Genomic DNA, 25190 nt, shown 5'->3' on the forward strand with positions numbered 1-25190 from the left:
ATCAAAACCTAACCTGTTAACAAATAATTCATTAAATTCATTTTAAAAGGTTTATTTGTAAGCATTTTATCTGCTTGGTTTTTAATCTGAACTTTTTCACCAGAGACTTCCTGCATACCCTGATAGTGCAGTACAGAGACCACCACCTTCTCAACTTTTGGCAGCATTGCTGCAGTTGGATCTTATGTTCCCTGAAGGTATTAAACTCAAAATTATTATGTGACTTAGAGGAAATTAGTTTAAAGTTTTGCTACGGTAAAATGTCTTGCAATATTGATAATTTGAATTGAGCATAATGGTACACCTACAATGACGTCATTGGGGTCCAATCTGTTATTTTAACTGGAGACCTGAGCAAGGGGGGGGGGGGGGGGGGGGGTGAGGGGTGAGGAGAGAGAGAGAACGACTGCTTCCTTGCCAGGCCAAACCTGCTGGGAGCTGGTACAAGGGCCAGAAGAGGCAAGTTTTTTTTTAAATAAATGTCGGTTTCCTTATGGGCCAGGAGGAGCAAGAGTGCTCCTCTGGCCATCACTAGGTAACTTTGGGCCTCCGTTGCCCAGGGCTGCCCCCTTCCCTTGATCGCGTCCCCGTACCCCCCTCACCACTGACCTGACTGTGAAGGACCATTCCTGCAGGTGCCCCATGACGGGTTTCTACCAGCCGAGTTTTTGCTCCGCTCTGCCAGCCAGGCAGTGAATTCTGCCAGGTTCGGGTGGGGGTTGGGGCCTGAATAGGGAAATGAGGCTCGGTAGCGAAAATCTCCCCGGTCCTCAACACGCGAGTGTGTTGCTCGCCCAGGCCCCTCGCAGGGACTGATCACGCCCCACGATAAAAATCAGGGCCACCGTGAAAGAAAGGCAGATTTTGCTTCAGTGGGAGAAAACAAACATATTTTATTCATCCAGAAATTTCCATTTTATTGAGATTTTAGTTGTTGCCCTAGTCTTCACTCTAAACATAGATTTAGGACCATAAATTTGCCCACAAAATTAAGGTGCTTTTGCAGATGTCAAAGAAGCACTGTGCACCCCCACCACAATCTTTTCTTCTTCTCTTACTGACAGATAGCAGTGTATAGATGGAGAGATGCAGTGCAAACGAGGAATGAAAACTTGAAACAAGGAAAAAAAAATTAAGTGCTGCTAAGAACAATAATAGAAAATGTAGACAGAAGAGGAACTAAACTATTTTATTCTGGGAATCATAGAATGATACAGCACAGGAGGAGACTATTCAGCCCATCGTGCCTGTGCCATCACTTTGGTAAAGCTATCCAATTAATCCCATTCCCTTGCTCTTGCTCTTTTCCCCACAGTCCTGTAAATTTTTTCCCTTCAAGTATTTATTCAATTCTCTTTTGAATGTTACTATTGAATTCGCTTCTACCACCCTTGCAGCTAGTGCATTCCAGATCACAACGACTCACGGTGTAAAAAAAATGTTTCCTCATGTCACCTCTGGTTCTTTTGCCAATCACCTTAAATCTTTGTCTCTGGTTACCGGCCATTCTGCCACTGTAAACAGGTTTTCCTTATTTACTCTATCAAAAATATTCATGATTTTGAACACCTCTATCAAATCTCCTCTTAACCTTCTCTGCTCTAAGGAGAACAACCCCAGCTTCTCCAGTCTATCCACATAACTGAAGTCCCTCATCCCTGGTATCATTCTAGTGAATCTCTTCTGCACCCTCTCTTAAGGCCTTGACATCCTTCCTAAAGTGTGGTGCCCAGAATTGAACACAATACTCTAGCTGAGGCCTAATCAGTGTTTTATAAAGATTTAGCATAACTTGATTGCTTTTGTACTCTAGTCCTCTATTTGTAAAGCCAAGGATCCCATATGCTTTTTGTAAACAGCCTTCTCAACTTGTCCTGCCATCTTCAAAGATTTGTGTACACACATCACGAGGTCTCTGTTCTTGCACCCCCTATAAAATGGTACCATTTAGTTCATGTTTCCTCTCCTCATTCCTCCTACCAAAGTGTATCACTTTACACTTCTCTGCAATAAATTTCATCTGCCATGTGTCTGCCCATTTCACCAGTCTGTCTATGTTCTCCTGAAGTATATTACTATCCTCATTGTTTACTACATTTCTGAGTTTCCTATCACATGCAAACTTTGAAATTATGCCCTGTATACCAAAGTTCACGTCATTAATATACATCAAAAAGAGCAGTGGTCCTAATACCGACCCCTATGGAACACCACTGCATACTTCCCTCCAGTCTGAAAAACAACCATTCACCGCTACTCTCTGCTTTCTGTCCCTTAGCCAATTTTGCTTCCACTGTCCCTTTAATCCCATGGGCTTCAATTTTGCTTAAGAATAAACCTCACTTAACAAGCCTAGAGTTTGCTTTTTCCCCCCCATCATGTGTCACACTACTAAACTCCATGAGAAACATATTAACCATATTGGTTAATGAAGTTTATAACAAGAGTAAAAAGTAAATGTTATGTTAAGCAATAAAAAGCTAACAATCAAACGCAATAGAGTGAATCAACCACACGGATGGGTGTTAATAATTAAGCATGAAGTGATTAATAACTCTTGGATTATAGAACTTCATTTGCAAAATACAGCTGAACACACATTAAAATGTAAATAGAAACTAACCATAATTCAAACGATTAAAGGCGTATAAAAAAAATCACTCTAGTCACACTGATGTAAAAATACAGTACAAAGCATCATTCATTGCAACTGGGAAAAAATATTCAGTGCAATGGATGTGTTTTCTTTTAGTGTCAACACCAGTGATATCTGTGCTTGCCTACTGGCATGCAGTGAGCAGATGGTAATAGGAAGACTTGCCTTTTGTTAGCAGCCATGCCAATGCTTTTTCTCTGCATTTTTATAGTCTAATGATAAGTGCAAAAATGTAATGGTAGAGGAAAACCTAGAGCCATTTTTACAGTACATCCCTAACAGTAATTGAAGCAAGCGAATGTCTGAAATAACCTTGAAAGCACTGGTGGGCTTGATAATTGCATTGGAATTGTCAACTGCAGATAGTGAACATTTAAAAAAGACACTGAACAATGAAGGCAAATTGATGGGAAGAGACATAAAAGACTGATGGGTTTGCAGCACTGTTTAAAAAAGGTTGCAATAAGTAATCATTATGAAGTAGAAATTGGATAAAGAAAAATATAGGCATGATGTAATTCCCACCACAATTAAATTTTCCTGCATTGCTTTCCCATAAATATATGAATGTTAATGCAGAGAGAAAAATATGTACTAAAATTACTTCTATATGTTTATCTACTCACACAAAATGGGATTTTATTAAAGAAAAATAAGCTCATACTATAATTCTTAGTATGCTGTTTACTCTGAAGTTCCTTCTCTTCGAATCCTTTGCTTCTTGCTGCTGCATTGCGTGCTTCATTTCTACTGGTTCTTTGCCACACTTACTTTATTTTTTTCTGCTGTTTCTATTTTCCCTGCTCTTCCGCTCCCAATTTTCCTTCCCTCTACTGTTTATGTCCAAGGTTTCTTATATCCCTTCGGCATTCTTACCTCTCTTCCCCAATCATTGCTGGTTCCAGCTTTCACAGAGTCAGGGAACTCCACTGAGGGGTGGGGAAAATGCCAACTTGCAATGTGAAAGCAGCCCATTCTCACCACAGGAAAGAGCCTACTTTCACAGCACAGAGACCTGTAAATGCCCCACTTATCAGGACTATTTCCTGATACTTGCTTTAAAAGCAGAAGCCATCAAAATAATTCAAAGATAACAAGTGGATACTTTTTAAAAGCTTAATGCTGAACATGCAAAATTAATATATGGAACAGACTAGGACAGATCTAGCAGCCCAAAACTGAACACCCATGAGGCACTGCAGGCCATAAGTAGCAGCAAAATTATATATGACCATAATCTGTAACTTCGTGGCTAGGCACATCCCTCACTCTTTGATCGACATCAAGCAAGTAGACCAACCCTATTTCAATGCAGTGTAGAAAGGAATGCCAAGAGGCGCACCAGGCATCCTTGCTACTTCAATGACTTTACCTCAACAATAACAACAACTTGCATGTATATAGTGCCTATATGGTAGAAAAAAATCAAATGCTTCACAGAGGCATATCAAAAATGGTCACTGAGCCAAAGGAGGAAATATTAGGAGGGGTGACCAAAATCTTGGTCAAAGCAGCGAGTTTTAAAGGAGGAGAGGAGGTAAGAGGCAAAGGGATTTAGGAAGGGAATTCCAGAGTGTGGGGTCTAGGCAGCTGAAGGCACAACCACCAATGGTGGGGCAAAGGGAGGTGGATGCACAACAGACCAGTGTCAGTAACAAAATTTTACGGGTGGGGGGAGTGGATTGTAGGGCTGGAAACGGTTACAGAGATAGGAAAAGGCAAGGCACTGAAGTTATTTAGATATGAGAATAAGATAATAGCTTTGGTTTTCCCAATGCAGCTCATCTAAAACTGGATGTTAGACAAGCAGCCTGACAATAGATGGTGAGTATTCCATTACACTCCTGACATGAGTTTTGTAGAGGGAGCGGCTACGAGGTGTCAGGTGGTGAGCCACGCGTCTCAAGAGTACCAAGTCTCTGCCCTGCTTTTGAAGCCATAATACTAACGCTGCGACCTCCACCACTGAGACAGACAAGAGCAGCAATGCTGTGGGAACACTATTACCTCCAAGGTCCCTCCAAACCACTGTTCCCTCATAGTTGTCGGGTTAATATCCTGAAATTCCATTCCCAACACCATTGTGAGAGTACCATTCCTACAAGGTCTGCAGCAGTTCAAGGAGAAGGTCTACCAACACCTTCTCAGGACAACCAAAGATGGTTACTCAATGTGGCCTTGCAGGCGTCACCCACATTCCAAGATCAAATACAAAAGTACAAAACAGCAGAGATTTATGTATGACTGCAGTAAATGGTCTAGAAGCTGATCTCTTCCCTGCCACCAACCTGGCCCCCCACCGCACATATCCCCACAAGTTGGACAGAGTGCAACCAAGGGGACCTGAACCAGCCCAACACTCCCCCAGTGCAGGAAAAAGCCTTGGAAGGGATGTGTACTCAAAAGTGGAGGAAGATAACAAGATCTTGTAAAACTACATTATAGCCATGACAACAGTGACAGGAGTAAGAGTCTCTTTACCAACAGTCTGTAACATTTATCTGCAGCACTTGCTTTCAGTTCTGTTTCACCAGGACCACCCTGGTTCCCACATCTTGTGGTTCAGTCTTTCTGTCTCTGGCCAGAAGCTTAAATATCCCATTAGCCTCTGAAATGCATGGAATTCACAGCAAATTCTAATCAGACATAAAATGTATAAAGAAGTCACAGCCATTTCAGGTTGAATGAGCCACAAGAGGGAGTTTGCAGCTCCTAAACAAAGTCTGCCTGGCTTAAGTGACTCATTAATACTATTTGGAAGTCAAAAATAAAAGCCATCTTCCAGAAGCTAGACACACTGGAGGCAAGCAACCATTTTAGACCTTCCCCAACCTTAACTTTACATTCATACAGAGCATGATGTATTAACATATTTATACACAAAAGCTTATTCTGCCTCTTTCTACCTATATACAATGATAGTACTATGGAATCTGTCACAGAATTAATACAATGATTGCTTACTCAAAGTATATACTATGCTCTCCTCAAATAGCAATAACCAAAAAAAATTAATGACTTCAACATAAATGAGATAGAAGTGCCAAAAAATCCACCCAGGGATGATATCAGTTGCTGGGAATTTCTTCGGATCTTCTCCCGCTCCACTGCCATAACTTTGGTCAAAGTTCAGCCGAAACCCTATTTATGTATATAATAAACAGGGATTCCACCAAATTTATGCCGAAGTTACAGTGGTGGAGCCAGAGAACCCCAAGGAAATTGTCAGCCAATGAATCCTGGGGAGATCCCAATAAATTGGAAATGAGCTACTGGTACCTATTTTCAAAAAGTGTGACAAAACAGATGCAGGTGATTAGCACATGCTGTCATAACTCAGTATTCTGTAAAATAATGGCAAAGGTCATCAGGAGTAAGTTTAACGATTATCTATATAATAGCTGAGTAAAGAAGCCAACATGGATTCAGAAGGGGAAGATCTTGCTTGACCAACTTCCTTGACATTTTTCAGCAAGTGCACTGTGAAAACATGATGTAGTATACCTCGATTCCAAAAATCATTCGACAAAGTTCTGCACAAAAGGCTAATACTTAAATATTTGAAGATAAAACTATAATAAAAGCAAACAAAGTACTGGGGTTCATTTCTAGAGGGATAGAATTGAAAAGCAGGGAAGTTGTGTTAAACTTGTATAGAACCTTGGTTAAGCCACGTTTGGAGTATTGTGCACAGTTCTGGTGTCCATATTATAAAAAGGATATAGAGGCAGTAGAGAAGGTGCAAAAAAGATTTACAAGGATGATACCAGAACTGATCGAACAGGCTGGGCTTTTTTCTATAGAAAAGAGAAGGCGGAGGGGTGACCTGATGGAGGTCTTTAAGATTATGAAAGGGTTTAATAGGGTAGACGTATAGAAGATGTTTCCACTTGTAGGGGAGACCAAAACTGGCACCATAAATACAAGGCAGACAGTTACTAATAAATCCAATAAGGAATTCAGGAGAAACCTCTTTACCCAGAGTGGTAAGAATGAGGAACTCGCTGTTGTGTCGGTACCTTTTTACCTAGACACAATTAGAACTCAGAACTCACAGATTCAAACATGAAGTGCTTTATTCGAAGGGAAAGAGAAGTTCTGGAGAGTTCCAAACAAAGAGAGCTAAACGTAACCAAGAGAACACCCAACCATTTATCTGCTGTGACAGCGCCACCACAGGTGGGAGGAGAACACACAATACATAACATATTCCTCCCCTCTTAAATGGAAAGTCCACATTATTCCTCAACAGGTAAGTTACTTTCAATGCACTCAACTAACCGAGGGTAGAGGTAGACTGCCTCAACCACTGACTTTACCCTGGGGTTTATTCTGCCCCAGTCTTGTGGGTAAGTCGCTAAACCTACAGATCCAAGCGCCTTGGAGGCCGCCGCTCTCTGACAGGATACCGGCGGTCGTCGCTGGCTTCCACAGCAGTAGGCATTGACACAGGCCTAGATGGAGAAGGTGCCTGTGTCAGTCAAAAGTCAGGAGTTTGCACAGGTGGAACAGTCTCTTTGACTTCCTGTGTTGGAGAAGAACACTGTGGCAAAGGATGCTGGTTTGCGGTATCATCCGGAAACAGTTCAGGCCAACCAGCCGTTGGAGCCTCTGTGGTTGTCTCTGCTCCTAGCAACAGTTGATCTGTGCGTCTGCTCCAGACGACATCCTCAGCAGTCTCAACCGTGTAAGACACAGGGCCCGTCTGCGCGATCACCGTAGCAGGAACACATTTCGGTCGTGTTGTAGTTTCGAGCTAGGACGGGCTCTCCCGGATGAAACCGTCTCTCCTTGGCTCTTTTCTCTCTCCTTTCAACTTGAGCCTGTTGTTGACGATGGACAACCTGCTCTGCCCTTGGAGGTTTGAGTAAGTCAAAACTTGTCCGCAACTGCCTCTTCATCATGAGCGAAGCGGGGGAAGTTTTGGTTGTGGCATGCGGCTCGTTCCTGTAGGACAACAGGAAGCTGTTCAGACGTTGGTGGATTGAGCCCTGACCTTGCGATGCCTTCAAGGCGTGCTTCAAAGTTTGCACGAACCTTTCTGCCTGGCCGTTAGTAGAGGGATGATAGGGCGCAGACCTGATGTGTTGGACACCATTCACATGCAGGAAGGTTGCAAACTCCTGTGATACAAATTGTGGACCGTGGTCACTTACGAGTTGTTCCGGTGAGCCATAACGGCGGAACATCTCACCAAGTTTCTCAATTGTTTTCTCTGCCGTGGTAGACCTCATCACAGCAACCTCCGGCCACTTGCTACGAGCGTCCACAACCACCATAAACATCTTCTCTTCGAAAGGACCAGCGAAGTCCACGTGTACTCGCTGCCACACTTCTGCAGGCCAATCCCAGGGGTGTAGGGTTGCCAGCTGTGGAACATTCCAGACCCTTTGACATGGGGAACATGTTTTGACTTTCTCCTCAATATTCCCATCGAGACCTGGCCACCAGAAGTAGCTTCTTGCCATTTCCTTCATCCGAACCATCCCACTGTGGCCTGTATGAAGTTGTTGCAGTATAGGTTCCCTCAGAGGTGGCGGAATGATGACACGGCGTCCCCAAAGAAGACAACCTGCCTGGACGGAGAGCTCATTTCTTTTTGAAACATAAGGTTTCAAACTAGGAGAATCTCCTATAGCTCTCCCTCGAATTACATCGTCCATTACCTCAGACAGGACTGGATCGTTGCGGGTGTACCTTCGCACCTGAACTGCAGTGACAGGTGCTCCCTCCACTTGTCTAAAGTAGAAGAAGATGTCTATCTGACGAGGCTCTGGGGGAGTAACAGGCAAGGGTAGCCTCGAGAGACCATCTGCATTGCCGTGCAAGTCTGATTTGCGATATTTGATGTCGTATGTGTGTCCTGACAGCAGTAAAGCCCACCTTTGCATCCTGCTTGCAGCGAGAGACGGAATTCCGGTGTGGGGCCCGAAGATTGAAGTCAATGGACGGTTGTCCGTCAGGAGTGTGAACCTTCTCCCAAACAGGTACTGATGAAATTTTCGAATTCCAAAAACGATTCCCAAGGCCTCGCGCTCGATCTGCGCATAGTTACTCTCGGCCTTGTTCAAGGTGCGTGATGCGAAGGCGATAGGTTTCTCTTCACCCGAAGGCATGATGTGGGATATGACTGCTCCCACACCATATGGTGATGCATCACATGCTAGCTGCACGGGTAGCTTTGGGTCGAAGTGTGTCAGGACCTCCGAATTCAGCAATGCTTTCTTTGCTTGGGCGAAAGCTTCGTTGCACAGTTCAGTCCATTTCCATGTTTTGCCTTGACATAGCAACTGATGTAACGGCTTCAGCAATGTTGCTAAGTCTGGAATAAACTTCCCATAGTAGTTAAGTAGCCCCAGAAATGAATGTAACTGGCTCACATTCTGGGGTGCTGGGGCCTCCACGATTGCCTTGACCTTTGACGGTGCCTTATGCAGGCCAGTAGCGTTAATCACATGCCCCAGGTACTCAACTGAAGACTGAAAGAATTCACATTTGTCTTTATGAACTCTGAGTCCGTACTCTTTCAGTCGTTGTAGTGTTGCATCCAAGTTCAGAAGATGATCCTCCTCATTTGTCCCAGTGACAAGGATGTCGTCCAGGTAGCACTGGACTCCTGGCAGTCCACTCAAAATCTGATCCATTGCCCTTTGGAATAGAGCAGGGACCGACGTAATTCCAAACGGAAGGCGGCAGTACCTGTATAGCCCCTTGTGTGTCACAATTGTCAGCAGCTCCTTTGATTTGTCATCGACATGCATTTGTAGATAAGCCTGGCATAAGTCTATTTTGCTGAACTTTTGCCCTCCAGCCAGGCCCGTAAAAAGATCATCAATGAGGGGAAGAGGGTACTGTTCCGCAGACAGCATCGGGTTAATAGTCACTTTAAAATCCCCGCAGATTCGAACAGATCCATCCTTTTTCAGGACAGGAACAATGGGTGTGGCCCATTTGCTCACGCTCACAGGCTCCAGGACTCCATTCTCGACTAAGGCCTCCAAGTTAGCCTCAACTTTTGGCCTAATTGCAGAGGGTACAGGTCGGGCTTTGTGAAACTTCGGCTTGCTGTCAGGTTTAATGTCCAGTCTCACGCTGATCTTTTTCATGTTCCCAAGTTCCCCATTGAAGAGTTCTGCATGTTTGTTTAACACTGCAGTCAGACCTGACTCCCCTTTTGACATCATGCGGACTGCAGGCCAGTCCAGCGTGATTTTCTCTAGCCACGCACGTCCCAGTAGCGATGGGTAATTTCCCTTTACCACATATAGTGGCAGTTTTGCAGTCTGTCCGTTCAATTTAACTGTCACCTCAATGGCGCCTCTCATGGCCACAGGTTCACCGGTATACGTCTTTAGCACAATGTTTGTTGGCTGAAGGGTAAGATGCTTTAGCATTTTGTTGTAGACAGTGTCTGAAACAAGGGACACAGCCGCGCCTGTGTCCACCTCCATCCGCACTGATTGTCCCTCCACCAGTGGTGACACCCAGTAGCCATTTGAACCACCTGCAACCGTCAGTATGTGCACCTCTTCCTCCTCAGAGGTGTCGCTCCCCTCTGTTTTGCTTGTTCCATCATACTGCACTGAATGAACACTCTTTTTCCTCTCTTGTCCAAATACAGACATTTTGCTTCCATGCTTCCCAGCTCTGTCTGTTCTTTTTTTTTACCTCTACAGGCGCGTTCAATGTGACCCTTTTTGCCACAATTTCGGCATTCCAGCTCCGTACACCAGCAGTCATGAGCGTGATGGCCCGTTTTCCCACAACGGTAACATGTGCCGTTCCGCGCACCTTTAGGCTCAGACGACACCTTGTGAACTCTCCCTGTTGAACTCAACTGGTGAGCCTCCTTTTCCGCCATCTCCATGGAGACACTAACTTCAATGGCCTTTTCAAGAGTAAGGTTGTCCTCAGTAAGAAGGCGCTTCTGTGTGGCTGCACTTTGCAGACCACACACAAGTCTGTCTCTAATGGTGTCATTCAGCACCTCCTTGAACTGGCAGTGTTCCGACAACCTTTTTAAAGCAGCAATAAACATCGTCACTGATTCCCCCTCCTCTTGATTCAGTTTGTGAAATCTAAATCTCTCAGCAATAACCAGAGGTTTTGATGAAAAATGTGCTCCAAGAATTTCCACTAGTTGCTTATATGTTTTAGTTCCTGGCTTATCTGGCTGCACAAGGCTGCGAAGTAAATTGAATGTCTTCGGCCCCATTACACTCGAAAAGATAGGCACGACCTTTTCGTTTGCCACCGCATTCGCCAAGACAAAATAGTCAAAAACGCTCCATTGCTCCACATTTTCATCAAAATCACCAATGTTTCCTAATATAGTAGCCATCTCACGTTTCAAATTTAAATTTCTGTTTACTCACTGCACCCGTAACGTACGCAGATTCATCCGCTCCTCATCGCCACTTTGTTGTGTCGGTACCTTTTTACCTAGACACAATTAGAACTCAGAGATTCAAACATGAAGTGCTTTATTGGAGGGAAAGAGAAGTTCTGGAGAGTTCCAAACAAAGAGAGCTAAACTTAACCAAGAGAACACCCAACCATTTATCTGCTGTGACAGCGCCACCACAGGTGGGAGGGGAACACACAATACATAACACTCGCTACTACAAGGAGTAGTTGAGGCGACTATCAAAAATGCATTTAAGGTGAAGCTAGATAAACACTGGAGGGAGAAAGGAATGGAAGGTAGATGAAGAGGGGTAGGAGGAGCTTCATGGAGCATAAACCATTTGGGCCAAATGGTCTGTTTCTGTGCCGTACATTCTATGTAACCTGGAATTGGATAAGAAATTAGCTGAATAGGAAGCACGCAAATACTTTTTAGAAGAGTTATATACAAAGGAGGGGTGGGAGGAGTGCTGAGTGTTTCTAATTTAAATTAACATCTTGGATTTAGAAGCTTAATACAACTGGTCAACTTCATAAACAACAGCAAAATAGGAGGGACTGTTGAATCTGACAAGATTGCTCACGAATTGCAAAATGAGTTAGACAAAATATTTAAGTAGGTGAAACAATGGCAGATGAAAGTTAATATGGACAAGTGTAAAGTACTGCACTTAAGAAAATAGGTGACACAAGTACCCTGCGAATGGTGCCGATACAGCGAAAGATGAAGTTGCAAGCGATCCAAGGGTTTTGGAAACTCAATGCTTAATATATTCAATCATTGAAGAGCAGCAATCAACAAACCAAATGGAAAGCTGCACTATAAAGCCCAAACCACACTATGAGTTGTGTGTCCAGTTCCGGTCACTGAGATACAACCGAGATATTCAAGCTCTGAAAGCAGTTTAGAGACGAGCCACAAGACTGATCCCTGGCGTTAGAAGCCTAAATTATCAAGGAAAGACTGGAGAAAGTTGACAGATAACAAAACAACTTGAATTTTTAAATGCGCCTTTAACCTAGAAAACTTCAAGGCACTTCACTGATGGGCATTGGGAATGGACATTGAGCAAAGGAGAGATTAGGAGAGGAGACAGAAACCTTGGCTGAAGAGATGAGTTTTGAGAACATTTTTAAAGGTTGAAAAGAGGTGAACAGGCAAATAGGTCTATGGAGATAGTTTCAGAAAACAGGACCAATGCAACTGAAGGCTCTACCACAATAGCGAGGAATAGAAGGCCAGATTCAGGAGAGAACCTTATAGAAGATAGTAAACGGTACAGAAAATTCAGAATTCAACATGGTCTCATTATTTTTTCAGTTTTGTTCTCAAATAGTTTTTGATGCTTATGTAGAGAAAACTATTATTTCTGGATCCTACACAGATTATAACACTCTACGGGTTAATAACAGTGATTTTGAAAACTGTGACATTTCCAAGAGAATGTCATAGTCTTGTAACCATTGTTATGTAGCCCTTTATTTCACAGTCATGTTTATAACTAGAATTCTTTTCAATAGACTTCTCAATAAGTTATCAAAGGATACTTATTAACAAGCTTTTATACTATGGAGATTCCTAGGTAGACTCCCTAAATCAGTTCTTCACACAGGTTTTTCTACTGGCAATTTGCATGATCTCATAGCAACAGTGTTGTTATGATGTTGTCTACTGCAGTGCTAAGGTGATTGCACAGCTAACCAGTGTACAGACTACAAAGCTAGGCTTCCAGATATACACTTATAAATCAAAACATGTACAAGACGACTGATCTTTAAACTCCTCCGCAGAATCATTGAATATTGCAGCACAGATGGAAGCCATTCAACTATTCATAACTCTACCAGCTCTTTGAAAGAGCTATCTACTTGGTCTCAATTGCCTGGTCTCACTGCATACACTTATCAATTTTTATTTTTTAAATAAACTAAAGCCTTTCATCCCTGATATTATCATAGTCAATCTTTTTTGCATGTCCTTGACATCCTTCCTAAAGTAGTGTGGCAAAAATTGGAGACAATATTCTAAGTGGTGGCTAACTAATGATTTGGATGTGTTTAAGATTATTTCTAGAGGTATAGAATTGAAAAGTAGGGAAATTATGCTAAACCTGTATCGAACCTTGCTTAGACAACATTTGGAGTACAGCATACAGTTCTGGTTGCCATAAAAAGGATATAGAGGCACTGGAGAGGGTGCAGAGAAGATTTACAAGGATGATACCAGAAATGCAAGGGTATACATATCAGGAAAGGATGAACAGGCTGGGTCTCTTTTCTCTTGAAAAAGGCTGAGGGGTGACCTAATACAGGTCTTTAAAATTATGAAAGATTTTGATAGAGTGGATATATAGAGTGGATACAGAGAGAATGTTTCCACTTCTGGGGAAGAACATAACTAGAGGCCATCAATATAAGATAGTCACCAAGAAATCCAATAGGGAATTCAAAAGAAACTTCTTTACCTAAAGAGTGGTGAGAATGTGGAACTCGCTACCACAGGGAGTGGTTGAAGCAAAAAGTATAGATGCATTTAAGGGGAGGCTCGACAAGCATATGAGGGAGAAGGGAATAGAGGGTTATGCTGATAGATTTAGATGAGGAAAGACGGGAGGAGGCTTGAGTGGAGCATAAACGCCAGTATGGACTGGTTGGGCCGAATGGCCTGTTTCTGTGCTGTATATCCTATGTATGTATGTAGGATTACCTCTTTGCGTTTGTACTCAATGCCTCTATTTACAAAATCCAGGATTCCATATACATTTTGTTTTTACAGATTTATAAATTTGTTCTTCCAAGACTTCCCAAAATGTTCCATATATGTGCAAATTAAAAATGTTCAATCAAAATTTTTAGTATTAGTATCAAACTAAAGTTACTGGAATCCATCATTCGAGACAGAGTGACTGAGCACTTGGACAAGTATCAGTTGATCAAAGAGAGGCAGAATGGATTTTGAAGGGCAAGTCAAGTCTGACTAAACTAGTTAATTTTTTTTTGAGGTCACTAGCATGGTGGATAGGGGAGTATCTATGGATGTTGTCAATATGGACTAACTAATGGCATTTGTTAAGGTTCTGCACAAGAAATTAGCAGCAAAAATTAGAACACATCTAATTGGATGTATTCATAATTTAAAAAGGTCACTCATTTAGTTCCCATGAAAATTTCTGAAAATCCCAGAATACCACATTATAAAAATAGAATTTGACTTATTCAGTCACTGTAATTCAGTGACCCTAATGATAGTTATGCTTTTGAGATTTCATTAGTATTTTTTTTAAACACGTCAGACTTCTCCAATAAAAGTGAACCCCATCTTCCTACAAACTACAGTATGCTTTTCTTTGTCCAGGTAATTGGTAACATACCCATAAATCGTACAGAAAACTTTGGTCCCTTTATTCAGTTTGCTGGTTATATCGTGAGACCATGTGTGATCCCCTCTGACTTTGGAAGGTGGTAGAATAAACAAACATTCTACTGTACCATGGCTTAGGCTGTAAACTGTCAAACAAATGTATTAAACAATAAAAATAAGTAAACAGTAGTAATAATGCACTGTAGATTTACAGTAGTTATAGGTTTACCAATACCTCCTCAGAGGAAAGAAAATAAATGGTTGCATTTGCTATGCTAAACTTCAATATGAACTGGACCTAGTTCAAGCTCCCTGATTTTACATTATATGATGGTTTGTTGCTCACTTTCTATAGGATCTCCCTGGTCCATCTATATCTCTCTGATGGTTTCAAATTGACTACTTAATTGGAACAAAACAGACTGAGATACTTTTCAAAATCTGACCAGGAAATGTAAATTGGCATCTCTTAAATTCAAATAGAGCTGCCAATAAAACATAAATTCAAATAAAATCCACAGGATGCTTGTATTTGAATTGAATGGATTGACATATATCCTGGATGCGTCAGACATATAGCCCTGATTTTCTTCGGCTAGTGCCAGTCGTGTGGAAAGGTTAAGAAGTGGTGCTGATTCTGTCGGAGTGGTAATATGCTGATAGCACTAATTTCCTGTGTCAACTTCTTTGCTCACAGATCCAGGTGCAGACTGGGCCAAGTGTGGGAACATTAAAGGGAAGTATCAAAATCAGGAGATCAATAAATTCTGAAAGCCTTTAGAAAGTTTCAAAAGGCATTTCAATCCATTAGCAGCCTTTCTCAAGGGTGAACAGGCAGGGGATTAAGCAGCAACAAAAAAAAATGAAGGAAAAAAGAAAGCCCCATTTGCGGACTTTAGCTGATTGGGCTGGCACAGCCAGTGACCAAACTCTGCATCTGACTCTGCTAACCCAGAACTTTTAAAGACACATCCCCACAGTCATTGGCAGGTTAAGTGCGCCAAAGCCTAAAAAGATGGTTGGTGATATCTTGGCAATTGCAACTAATCAGACTTTGCTGGCATGTGACCCTTTAATCCAGTAGCACATAAAGCGCTACATGCTGTGATCAGGATACTACTGAAGAACCATTCAACATGCGCTAATAATCTCATCACCTCTGTCTGCCCATGTGAAATTCAAAGCATGGGCATAGAGCACCTCCTGTACATCGCAACCTGCCTGGCATTTCTACAGGGGTCTCTCTTCTTTGCAGCACCTTGCACTGGGAAGCCTATTGATGGCCATCATAACAACTTGCATTTATATAGCACCTTTAACGTAGTAAAATGTCCCAAGTGATTCACAAGTGTATTAAGACAAAAAAAATGACACCGAGCCACATAGGAAAAATTAGGGCAGATGACTAAAAGCTTGGTCAAAGAGGTAGGTTTTAAGGAGGAAAATGAGGTAGCGAGGCGGAGTTTAGGCTGGGAATTCCAGAGCTTAGGGCCTAGGCAACAGAAGGCACGGCCACCAATCGTTGAACGATTATAATCAGGGATACTCAAGAGGGCAGAATTAGGAGCGCAGATATCTCGGGAAGGGGGGGGGGGGGTTGTGGGGCTGAAGGAGATTACAGCGATAGGGAGGGGAGAGGCCATGCAGGAATTTGAAAACAAGAATAAGAATTTTGAAATCAAGGCATTGCTTAGCCAGGAGCCAATGTAGGTCAGCGAGCAATGTGGTGATGGGTGAATGGGACTTGGTGCGAGTAAGGACACAGGCAGCAGAGTTTTAGATGACCTCAAGTTTATGTAGCATAGAACGTAGGGGGCCAGCCCAGAGTGCATTGGAATAGTCAAGTCTAGAGGTAACAAAGGCATGGATGAGGGTTTCAGCAGCGGATGAGCTGAGGCAAGGGCAGAGATAGGCGATGTTACGGAGGTGGAAATAGGCAGTCTTCGTTATGCCGCGGATATGTGGTCGGAAGCTCATTTTAGGGTCAAATTTGACACCAAGGTAGCGAATAGTGTGGTTCAGCCTCAGACAGGTGTTAGGGAGAGGGATGGAGTCAGTGGCTAGGGAACGGAGTTTGTGGCGGGGAACGAAAACAATGGCTTCGGTCTTCCCAATATTTAATTGCAGAAAATTTCTGCTCATCCAGAACCAATTTAGAGACCGTGGAGGGGTCGAGAGAAGTGGTGGTGAGGTAGAGCTAGGTGTCGTCAGCGTACATGTGTAAACTGACACTGTGTTTTCGGATGATGTCGCCAAGGGGCAGCATGTAGATGAGAAATAGGAGGGGGCCAAGGAAAGATCCTTGGGGAACACCAGAGGTAATGATACGGGAGCGGGAAGAGAAGCCATTGCAGGTGATTCGCTGGCTACGATTAGATAGATAAGAATGGAACCAGGCGAGTGCAGTCCCACCCAGCTGGACGACGGTGGAGAGGCGTTGGAGAAGGATGGAGTGGTCAACCATGTCAAAGGCTGCAGACAAGTCCAGAAGGACGAGAAGGGATAGTTTACCGTTGTCAGTCACAAAGGATGTCATTTGTGACTTTGATGAGAGTCGTTTCGGTACTGTGGCGGGACAGAAATCTGATTGGAGGGATTCAAAAATGGAATTGTGGGAAAGATGGGCACGGATTTGGGAGACGACAACACGTTGAAGGACTTAAGAGGAAAGGGAGGTTGGAGATGGGGCAGTAGTTTGCAAGGACGATGGGGTCAAGGGTTGGTTTTTTGAGGAGAAGGGTGATGCTAAGAGATTTGAGGGAGAGGGGGACAGTACCTGAGGAGATAGAACCATTAACAATGTCAGCTAACATGGGAGCCAGAAAAGGAAGTTGGGTGGTCAGCAGTTTGGTGGAAATAGGGTCGAGAGTAGGAAGTGGGTCTCATGGAGAAGATGAGCACGGAGAGTTCAGGAGGGCAGATCAGAGAGAAACTGCAGAAAGATGCGAGGTCAGGGATAGGGCAGGGGGGAATCTTAGAGGAAGTTTGGCCTGGTGGGCTAGGGGAAGGCAAGGAAGTGGCAGAGGCAGCTGAACGGATGGTCTCAATCTTAGAGACAAAGAAGTCCATGAGCTCCTCGCACTTGTCAGAGGTGAGGGTGTTGCATGGTCTTGCAGAAAAAAAACAATTGGCACAAAGGCTCAGGAGAATCTATATGCCAGGAACAAAGCAAAAAAATGAAAAATGGGTAAACATGGCCTAAAAACAGCAGTTTATTATTTGTGCCTTTTAGTGCCTAGAAATCTTGGGACACCCAGTTATACGACATAGAATTACATAGCAGTTAGAGCACAGAAACAGGCCATTTGACCCAAAAGGTCTATGCCGGTGTTTATGCTCCACACAAGCCTCCTCCTACCCTTCCTCATCTAACCCCATCAATATATTCTTCTAGTCCTTTCTCCCTCATGTATTTAGTTTTTTGTTTCTGTAGACGTGTTAGCCACGATAAAAAATGTGGGAAACATCAGAATGGCACTCCCGTGTCATTAACATATACTTATAACAAAGCTCCTTTCCACTTGCACGCCAGGAAATGCACATCATGCACTATTGGGACAAAGAGCTGGTATTGGAAGTTTCTGCATATTTGTCCTCTTCGTAGCACCCCAGAAATAAGTGCTAACATGCATTCCAATGAGGAGCATCAGGGACAACATCTGCTCTGGGAATACAGTACATCAAAACAAGCTGAGCCATTTCCTGAGTGAGCCAGATTTTTAGCCCCTTATTTAACATGGCAGAAAGAAAGAAGAATGCAAGAAATATTTTTGTCAGATCACTCACCTCAGATTCAATACTTCTGAATATTGTTAACACAACACTTATGCGGACCAAGGCTTATTTATTTTGACATGGAAGGTGAAGCCCAACCAAATGATCGGGTCCACTGATGCAGAAAATGCTTTTGCAAAGCTGAAAGATGCCCTTTACACAAACCTTGTGCTAGCTAGTCCAGGCTGCTACTGAACTTTCACAGTCCACAAGACAAGGGCATCGGATACTCGTATTGTATTTGTGCAGGGCGACGCTCCCTCACAACAGAGCTGCATAATTGGGACGGGTTGATTGTAATTACACTCAGGGATTGTGGCGAGAATACACAGTAGATACAGTTTTAAGTACAGTTGTAGCTTCTGCAGTGTCCAGATGATGCTTGGGCATTCTTTTTCAATTGCTGAAGAGACTGTTTCCCATGACAGTAGTTTGAACATTAGGTAAATAGACTAGGTGTTCCTCGGATGAGGTACGGACATGAATCAGTGAGTTAAAGATAAGCAAATCTAACTTTCAAATGTGGAAAACACGACACAGCATTTTACAGAATTCAATTAATATTCATCTAACCGCATAAGATGCAGTCAGTTTAGTTTTAGAAGTAATAGGTCATGCCTCACAAATCTACTGAAATTCTTTGGGGAGGTGGTTGAATCAGTGGACAAGAGTTATCCAGTGGATCTGAATTACTTAAATTTTGCAGGTAACTGATTAGGTTCCACATCCAAGCTTTAATTTGATGATAATAACGGTGCATACGATAGACAACAAATTAGCTAGCTGGATTCAAATCTGGTTTGCCAATAAAAAGCAATCAACAGAAAATGGTGACATTAAATGTACCAGACTTAGTCTGGAGGATAGTAACCAGTAGATTCCACAGTTCCAAGTCCCCTGCTGTTTATATTATTCATAAACCATATGGTATTCATAAACCATGTGGGGAAGGGCACTTCCAGCAGCATTATCACATTTGCTGAGGACATCATCCTATATGTAGACAGTGACTGTATTCAAAAGGAGAAATGACAGGTTATTGTTTTGGGCAGAACCTGAAATATTGGCCTCTTATCTTTATACAGGTAAAGGAAACAGAAATGAGGAAAAATTATCCAACAAAATACTCTAGCTGGAGATTTCTGACACAAAGAAACCTAATATAACACTAGGCGCTTGCTACCGACTGCCAGCTTAGAATAAAAGGAAGTACAGGATAATCTCTCAAAAGGGAGGATTTGTGAAATGGGAAGGTATATCAATGGAGGATTTTAGCCAACCAAATGTAAACTGGAACGTCAGAGTCAGAATTGGTAAGTATAATGCACGATTGCTTCATGACCCAGTGTGACAGGGAAGCCACAGCGAGTTTTCAACTGGACTTGGCAATGGCGTGATCCTGACAGCATACATAAAATGAAAGTCGAGGCATTTCTAGTGCTGATGACGATAATATGATTAAGTTCATTATATTTTAGGAGTCAACACTGCACACAGCCAACAGCTATATGTATAATTTTTAAAATGCCAACATAAGAGCTAAAGCAGTCTAATTGGGAGGAAATTATTTAACACCTCCACCAAGAAGACTAACTTGAGTACCTCAAAAGGCATACTGAGAACATACAGAACAAAGACCCAAGATTAACTAGAGTAGACTCACAAAACATAACTGCAAATAGAATATAAATAGATTAGTAAGGCAGAATCAGCATTGAGATAAGGGGCAGAAGGCCCACTTAGAAGATTATAGGAAACTTCAGATGCTTGTCAAAAGGGCAAAAAAAAGGAGCTGGAGATGAATATAGGTGCAGATGCCAAAAACAGCAAAGAAGTCCTTCAGTACTTTGACAGCAAGAGGATAGAACCTTAAAAGATGCCAAGGGGGATGCATTGGAGGATGAGCAGAGAACAGTTAATAAACTTAATTTTGAAGTATTAAACAGAGAAGATTACTAACATGTCCTGCATTAATGGAGTAGTCCATGTAGATTTAGGATTTCAACATTAATGAGGTGGAGGTTCAAGACAAGCTTAAAGGGCTCAAAATAGCCAGGTACCAACAGAGACTAGAGATTAAAGTTGTGAAATGTTGGCAATGATCATAAGAATGTAACTGAATGTTGGAGCGGTACCACAAGATGGGAAAGAAGCCAACACAATATTGATTTTCAAGAAGGGTACAAATTTATTTCAGACAACTGCAAACCCATAAGTGTTACATCAATATCTACTAAAATAACAATTATTAGGAGCAAACCTGAGTACCACCTGTATGAGAATAATCGAATAATTACGGGGCTACATGGCTTTGAAAGTTAGTAAATCCTGCCTGACTACCTTGCTTGACTTTTTTGTTGAAGAAATTACATCCCAAGTGGACAGTGAAAAATGATATGCTGTGGTGTACTTAGGATTTCAAAAAAAACATGTGATAAGTTTGACTGATGAAACTGAAAGCAGTAGAAATTTAAGATAAAACCTAGACACAGACAGGTTATTGGCTGAAGGAAATAAAAACAGTGGGTATGTTAGGACAGTGTTGTCAGAGTGGGTGTTGGGATTCACACTCCCCGCCCCAGAGAAAGTAGTAGTTATTTTGCAGATTGCCATTCAAAATGTTTTTAATGCTAAGCAATTAACTCCGTTAACCAGCACTGGAGAAATACCTTGTGAAGAATGACATTGAATGTTGTAAATATAGACATAGTTTATCAAATACTCTATGAAGCACTATGGCCAGAAACTCCTTGGAACTGGTCTCACTTCGTTGGTGTTACTTCGTTGGAAGTGTGGCAGCAGGGCATCAACAAAGGCAGACAGATATGGTGGAATTATAGACGGGGACTTCTTCTGGGGCCTGTGTCTTCAGGTGCAGAAGAATAAACAGACATTAATTTACTAGTTCATCTTAGCTTTACACTGTAGAGCAGGAAATGCTGCTTATGACCCCACCAATTAGCCCTGTTGTCTAGGACACCAGGGTGGTTGATGTTGAAAACTCTGATCACAGTGCTTCCGACAGGGGTAACTGATCTAATACCACAAGCAGTATAATAGGTTTACTAATGGGGTATGGTTACCATAAAAGTTTTCAATGAAACATGCGGTCCACGTATTGAATTTTATATACATATATATTGCTTTAAACAAACACCAATGTATGTAATTAGTCAGAGTTGTTTACTTGAAAAGCTTTCAACATTTAATTTGCTTCTCTTTTGTTCTCTAAAAAAGAAAAACTTAGGAATAATCTTTCTGCTACAATAAATACAGAAAAATGTGTTTTAGAATAATAAATATATCTAGCTCGCTGAAGTAAATTAAAACACGCAGTAATAGTTCAAATGTGAAAGATTAACTGAATTTAGGGTTTAAACATACTCTAAATGGTTCTCAAGATACTTTGAAGTGAAAAGTTTACATAGAACGAGAAGATAGAAGGCCCAATTTTGAGAGACTCCATTGGTGATGTGGAGTAAAGCATGAATTTATGAGAACACATCTGCCCTTTCAGGTGGATGCAAGAGACCATGGTACTATTCAAAGAGCAGGAGTGTTCTCCAGTGTCCTGGCCAATATTTATCCCTCAGTCAACATCACTAAAAACAAATCTGAGCTTTCAAATAACGCAGGCAATGTGGCCTGCCACAAAACGAAGGTATCATGGATGCTTCGGAAACTCTCTTTTAACCGGCAAAATTTGGGAGTAGGTTCAGGTAAGTTTTACTATATATTAGTGGCCGTGTAACCGGGGTTCCTGGATCTGTGGCCGTGTAACCGGGACTCCTGCACAAGTGCCATGTAACCAGGGGTCCTGCACCTGTGGCCATGTAACAGGGGCTCTCGTACCTTGGCAAGTATACCTCTCTGTAATCCAGACCTTTTGATCAACTGGCACCACGCCAGTCCTGTCGGTGCCGGATAAAAAAGAGTTTCCTGTAATGTGCATTTTCTTGTGCCCTATGATGTAGTCACACACTACCTTGCATTCTGATGTTGCTTACATAACCTGAAGCTCTTTCTGTTCATGCAGTGAATGGAGTTGATGTGAGGAGCCCTAATGTGTACATGGGTGCGATCTGCCATATCCTGGAGTCTTGGAAGCCATGCTGGAAACACAAATGCAACGGAGGTGCATGTCTCACCAGATTTACTGTAGAACATGCCATTGAGATGCTAAAGCAAAGATTCAACTGTTTGGATTACTCAGACTGGGGGAGGGGGCGCGGAGAAGCAGAATCCTCTGTAACCCAGCTAAAATGTTGAAAATAATTATGGTCCCACATAACTTTGCAATGCAAATAAAAGTAAGCATGCAGCAGGATGAAGGGAAGACCCATAGCACAGTAGTAGCAGGAGGGTGAAGAAGAGTTGGAGGATGACAAAAGAGAGAAAGAGGAAGTGCCTGTGGTGCAGCCAGGAAGATTGGTGCGGCAGACATTTCCATTCACTCCATCTTAACTGCCATCCTGCACTATCCTAATATTGTTATTAACTTAGCATGGCCCGTCTCAACAAAAGCTGTGTGCACTACAGATAAATAAACTACTCAAAATGTACAGGAAACTTTGGTTTATCCGGAGGTTGTATGTCCGGAATACTCGATCTAACGGCAAAAATCAGGAGCCGTTTTCTGTAAGTTTTTTTAGATCTCGTTCTTTTTTCTCCCCCCAGTCAGCCACTGCAAGGTCTGTAGCAATAGCGACAGCTTCAGCTACAGACGCTTGCAGCTGCAGCCGACTCTTTAGAAGCTGTTGCTAAGCAACAGTGTTTGTTGTCAGATACGGAGATGAAAACCTCTATATGCTTCAACATTAACTTTGTATGTCCGGCAGTTTTGATAGATCGGCAACACGCCGGTCCCGTCAGTGCCGGATATCACAAAGTTTCCTGTATATGGTGACATTTACTCCTTGTTTATCACACTTCTCTTTGGTGATTAACAGCCTAACCAGCTACAGCATTTAAGTGCTCACTGAGTGAGAGGTAGAAGTGTGGTGGCAGGCTGCTGTTGTGCATTACGGAGCTTCAAGGGAGGTGGCATTGTACTTTGGAGTGTGGGCTTCCACCACCAGCACTAGTACTTCTTCAGGGGGTGGGCTATGTTGGAAGGATATGCAGTTACCATGAGAGATGAGGCTGCCTTATTTGCCGCCACTTCTGTTATGCCCCAGGCACTGGGTACCCTAACAGGGTGACGAGTAGCCTACAGGAGACCAGACTGTAGAATAACACAGCAAAGTGTAATTCTCACTATCAAGGCTGTCTCAAACTAATCTGGCAGCAGCAGCCTCCTGCAAGTTGGGGCCCCCAAGCTTCAACAGCCCCAGAGACAGGGTTCATGGGAGAATGTGTCTGCACTTCGTCCTTTTGACCTCTGGGCCTCCTTGGAGATAGCCATAAGTTTCTCTGTACTCTATAGCACTGCAGTTGTGTACATCTCTCACACAAAAGGTGTACTGCTGCACATTCTCCAACGATTCCTCAGAGGGTTCACCACCATCTCAAAAATGCCACTGACTGATCAACTCTCTTCTGAAGACTGACCCAATAAGGTACTAATTCCTTGCCCATAGAGCAGAGGAAGTCTTGGGTTGTCTCTCTAGGCAACTTCTTGCTACTTCTTCGTTGCCACACACTCTTGCTGTTCTCACATGTAATTGATGCTTTACCTGGTGCTTTCTCCTCAAATTCACTATATTTCCCAAGGTCCTTGGATCTGTGATGGTGCTTGATACAGGTGGAGCATGTGACGCAACCTGCTGTGAAGTGCTCAGGTCCTGAATGTCATTAGCTAGTGCTGCTTTATCTTGGGAAGACCCTATAGGAAGACAAAGAGATGCAATACAAAGATTTCAGGATGAAATGGTTGCCAAGAACAGTACAAAGCAAATATATAGCATGTCATGTCATGTCATGCTATTGTTGTGCAATGTATGCCTCTGTGTTACTGGGTGAGAGATTAAGGATATCAATAAGACTAATAAAAGGAGCATACTTGCTCAGCAGTGAAAGCATAATTCCAAATTCTCCCTCCCTACTCCTTTCATAGATTCCTGACCAAAAATGCTAAAAGCCATTTCTTGAAATCTCAACAGCTCCTTTAAATGAGCAGGTCCCTCACCGGTGCCTATGTGCTCACAGTAGTTGTGAGCAGCCTTCCCCTGGAAAGACACACACACACACAAGACATTGAGATAACAGAATTTGGCAGAGCACCAGACAGCCATCCACATAGCAAATCCCCATCCCTCCTCATGTGAATGCACTCCAATGCAAATCATGTATAGTCCCATTCATTACTTTTCCTCTCAAGATGCATTATTTCACGCTTCTCCACATTAAACTGCATCTACTCTCCGTTTGCCTATTCCACACCTTTCAACATTTATGTGTCACAGTGTAAGTGTTTTTGTATGTCCCAGAAAAGGTGTTTCTTTCAGATTTTCTGCAATGACAGAGCGTGTAGAAAAGGGAAAATATTATATTTGTTCTTTTGCATTCTATCTTCCTAAGGGTGCCGCACATCAGTCTTGACTTGTACCATGTGTATAATTCTGTAATGTGGTGGGTATACTTACTTTAGCATTACAATGGAGGCAAAGAGGAATGTGGGAAAAACTGCCCTCTTGAAGGTGACACCATTGAGATCCTGCTGCAGGAGGTGCAACAAAAGGCAGCAGCCTTCATTGGAGGTCAAGGCCCCCACCTTTCAAAACAGACATGCGAGTTGCTTGGATGGAGGTTGCCAAGTGAGTGAATGGAGTCTCTCAAGTAATTTGTTCACAGTAGCAGAGAGCAGCTGTCACCTAGAAGTACATACAAGACATCCAGATGTTATAAATTGGCAGGGAATCTAGACTTTAATGGCTGCTCAATCATACTGTAAGCAAATGACCTAGAAGACTGCATTCAAAATGGGGCAATTATCCCCACATTCCTCCATTGTAATCCCCATCTAAGTGATTTTGCAGCCAAACAAAAAGCATT

At 42.6% G+C, this 25190-nt stretch overlaps 1 protein-coding gene across 14 annotated transcripts in view; it reads right to left on the reverse strand.

Moving 5' to 3' along the window:
* Nucleotides 1–25190, reverse strand: part of stk33 (serine/threonine kinase 33) — a 219042-nt gene that overhangs the window by 110102 nt on the left and 83750 nt on the right. For 9 of the 14 annotated variants that reach the window (XM_086007928.1, XM_086007925.1, XM_086007924.1 and 6 more), the window contains one exon: nt 24782–25009. The exons of 2 other annotated variants lie outside the window; for them this stretch is intronic. In XM_086007928.1, the coding sequence (XP_085864054.1) occupies nt 24782–24789 (8 nt within the window). In that variant the 5' untranslated portion in view covers nt 24790–25009. Of the gene's footprint in view, nt 1–23872; nt 24022–24781; nt 25010–25190 lie in introns of all 14 variants that reach the window. 3 more of the 14 variants (XM_086007933.1, XM_086007932.1, XM_086007936.1) reach the window with 2 other exon arrangements.

Source organism: Somniosus microcephalus, chromosome 15 (assembly GCF_052327205.1).
Source record: "Somniosus microcephalus isolate GS21.2 chromosome 15, FLI_Smic_1.0, whole genome shotgun sequence".
NCBI classification, from domain to species: Eukaryota; Metazoa; Chordata; class Chondrichthyes; order Squaliformes; family Somniosidae; genus Somniosus; species Somniosus microcephalus.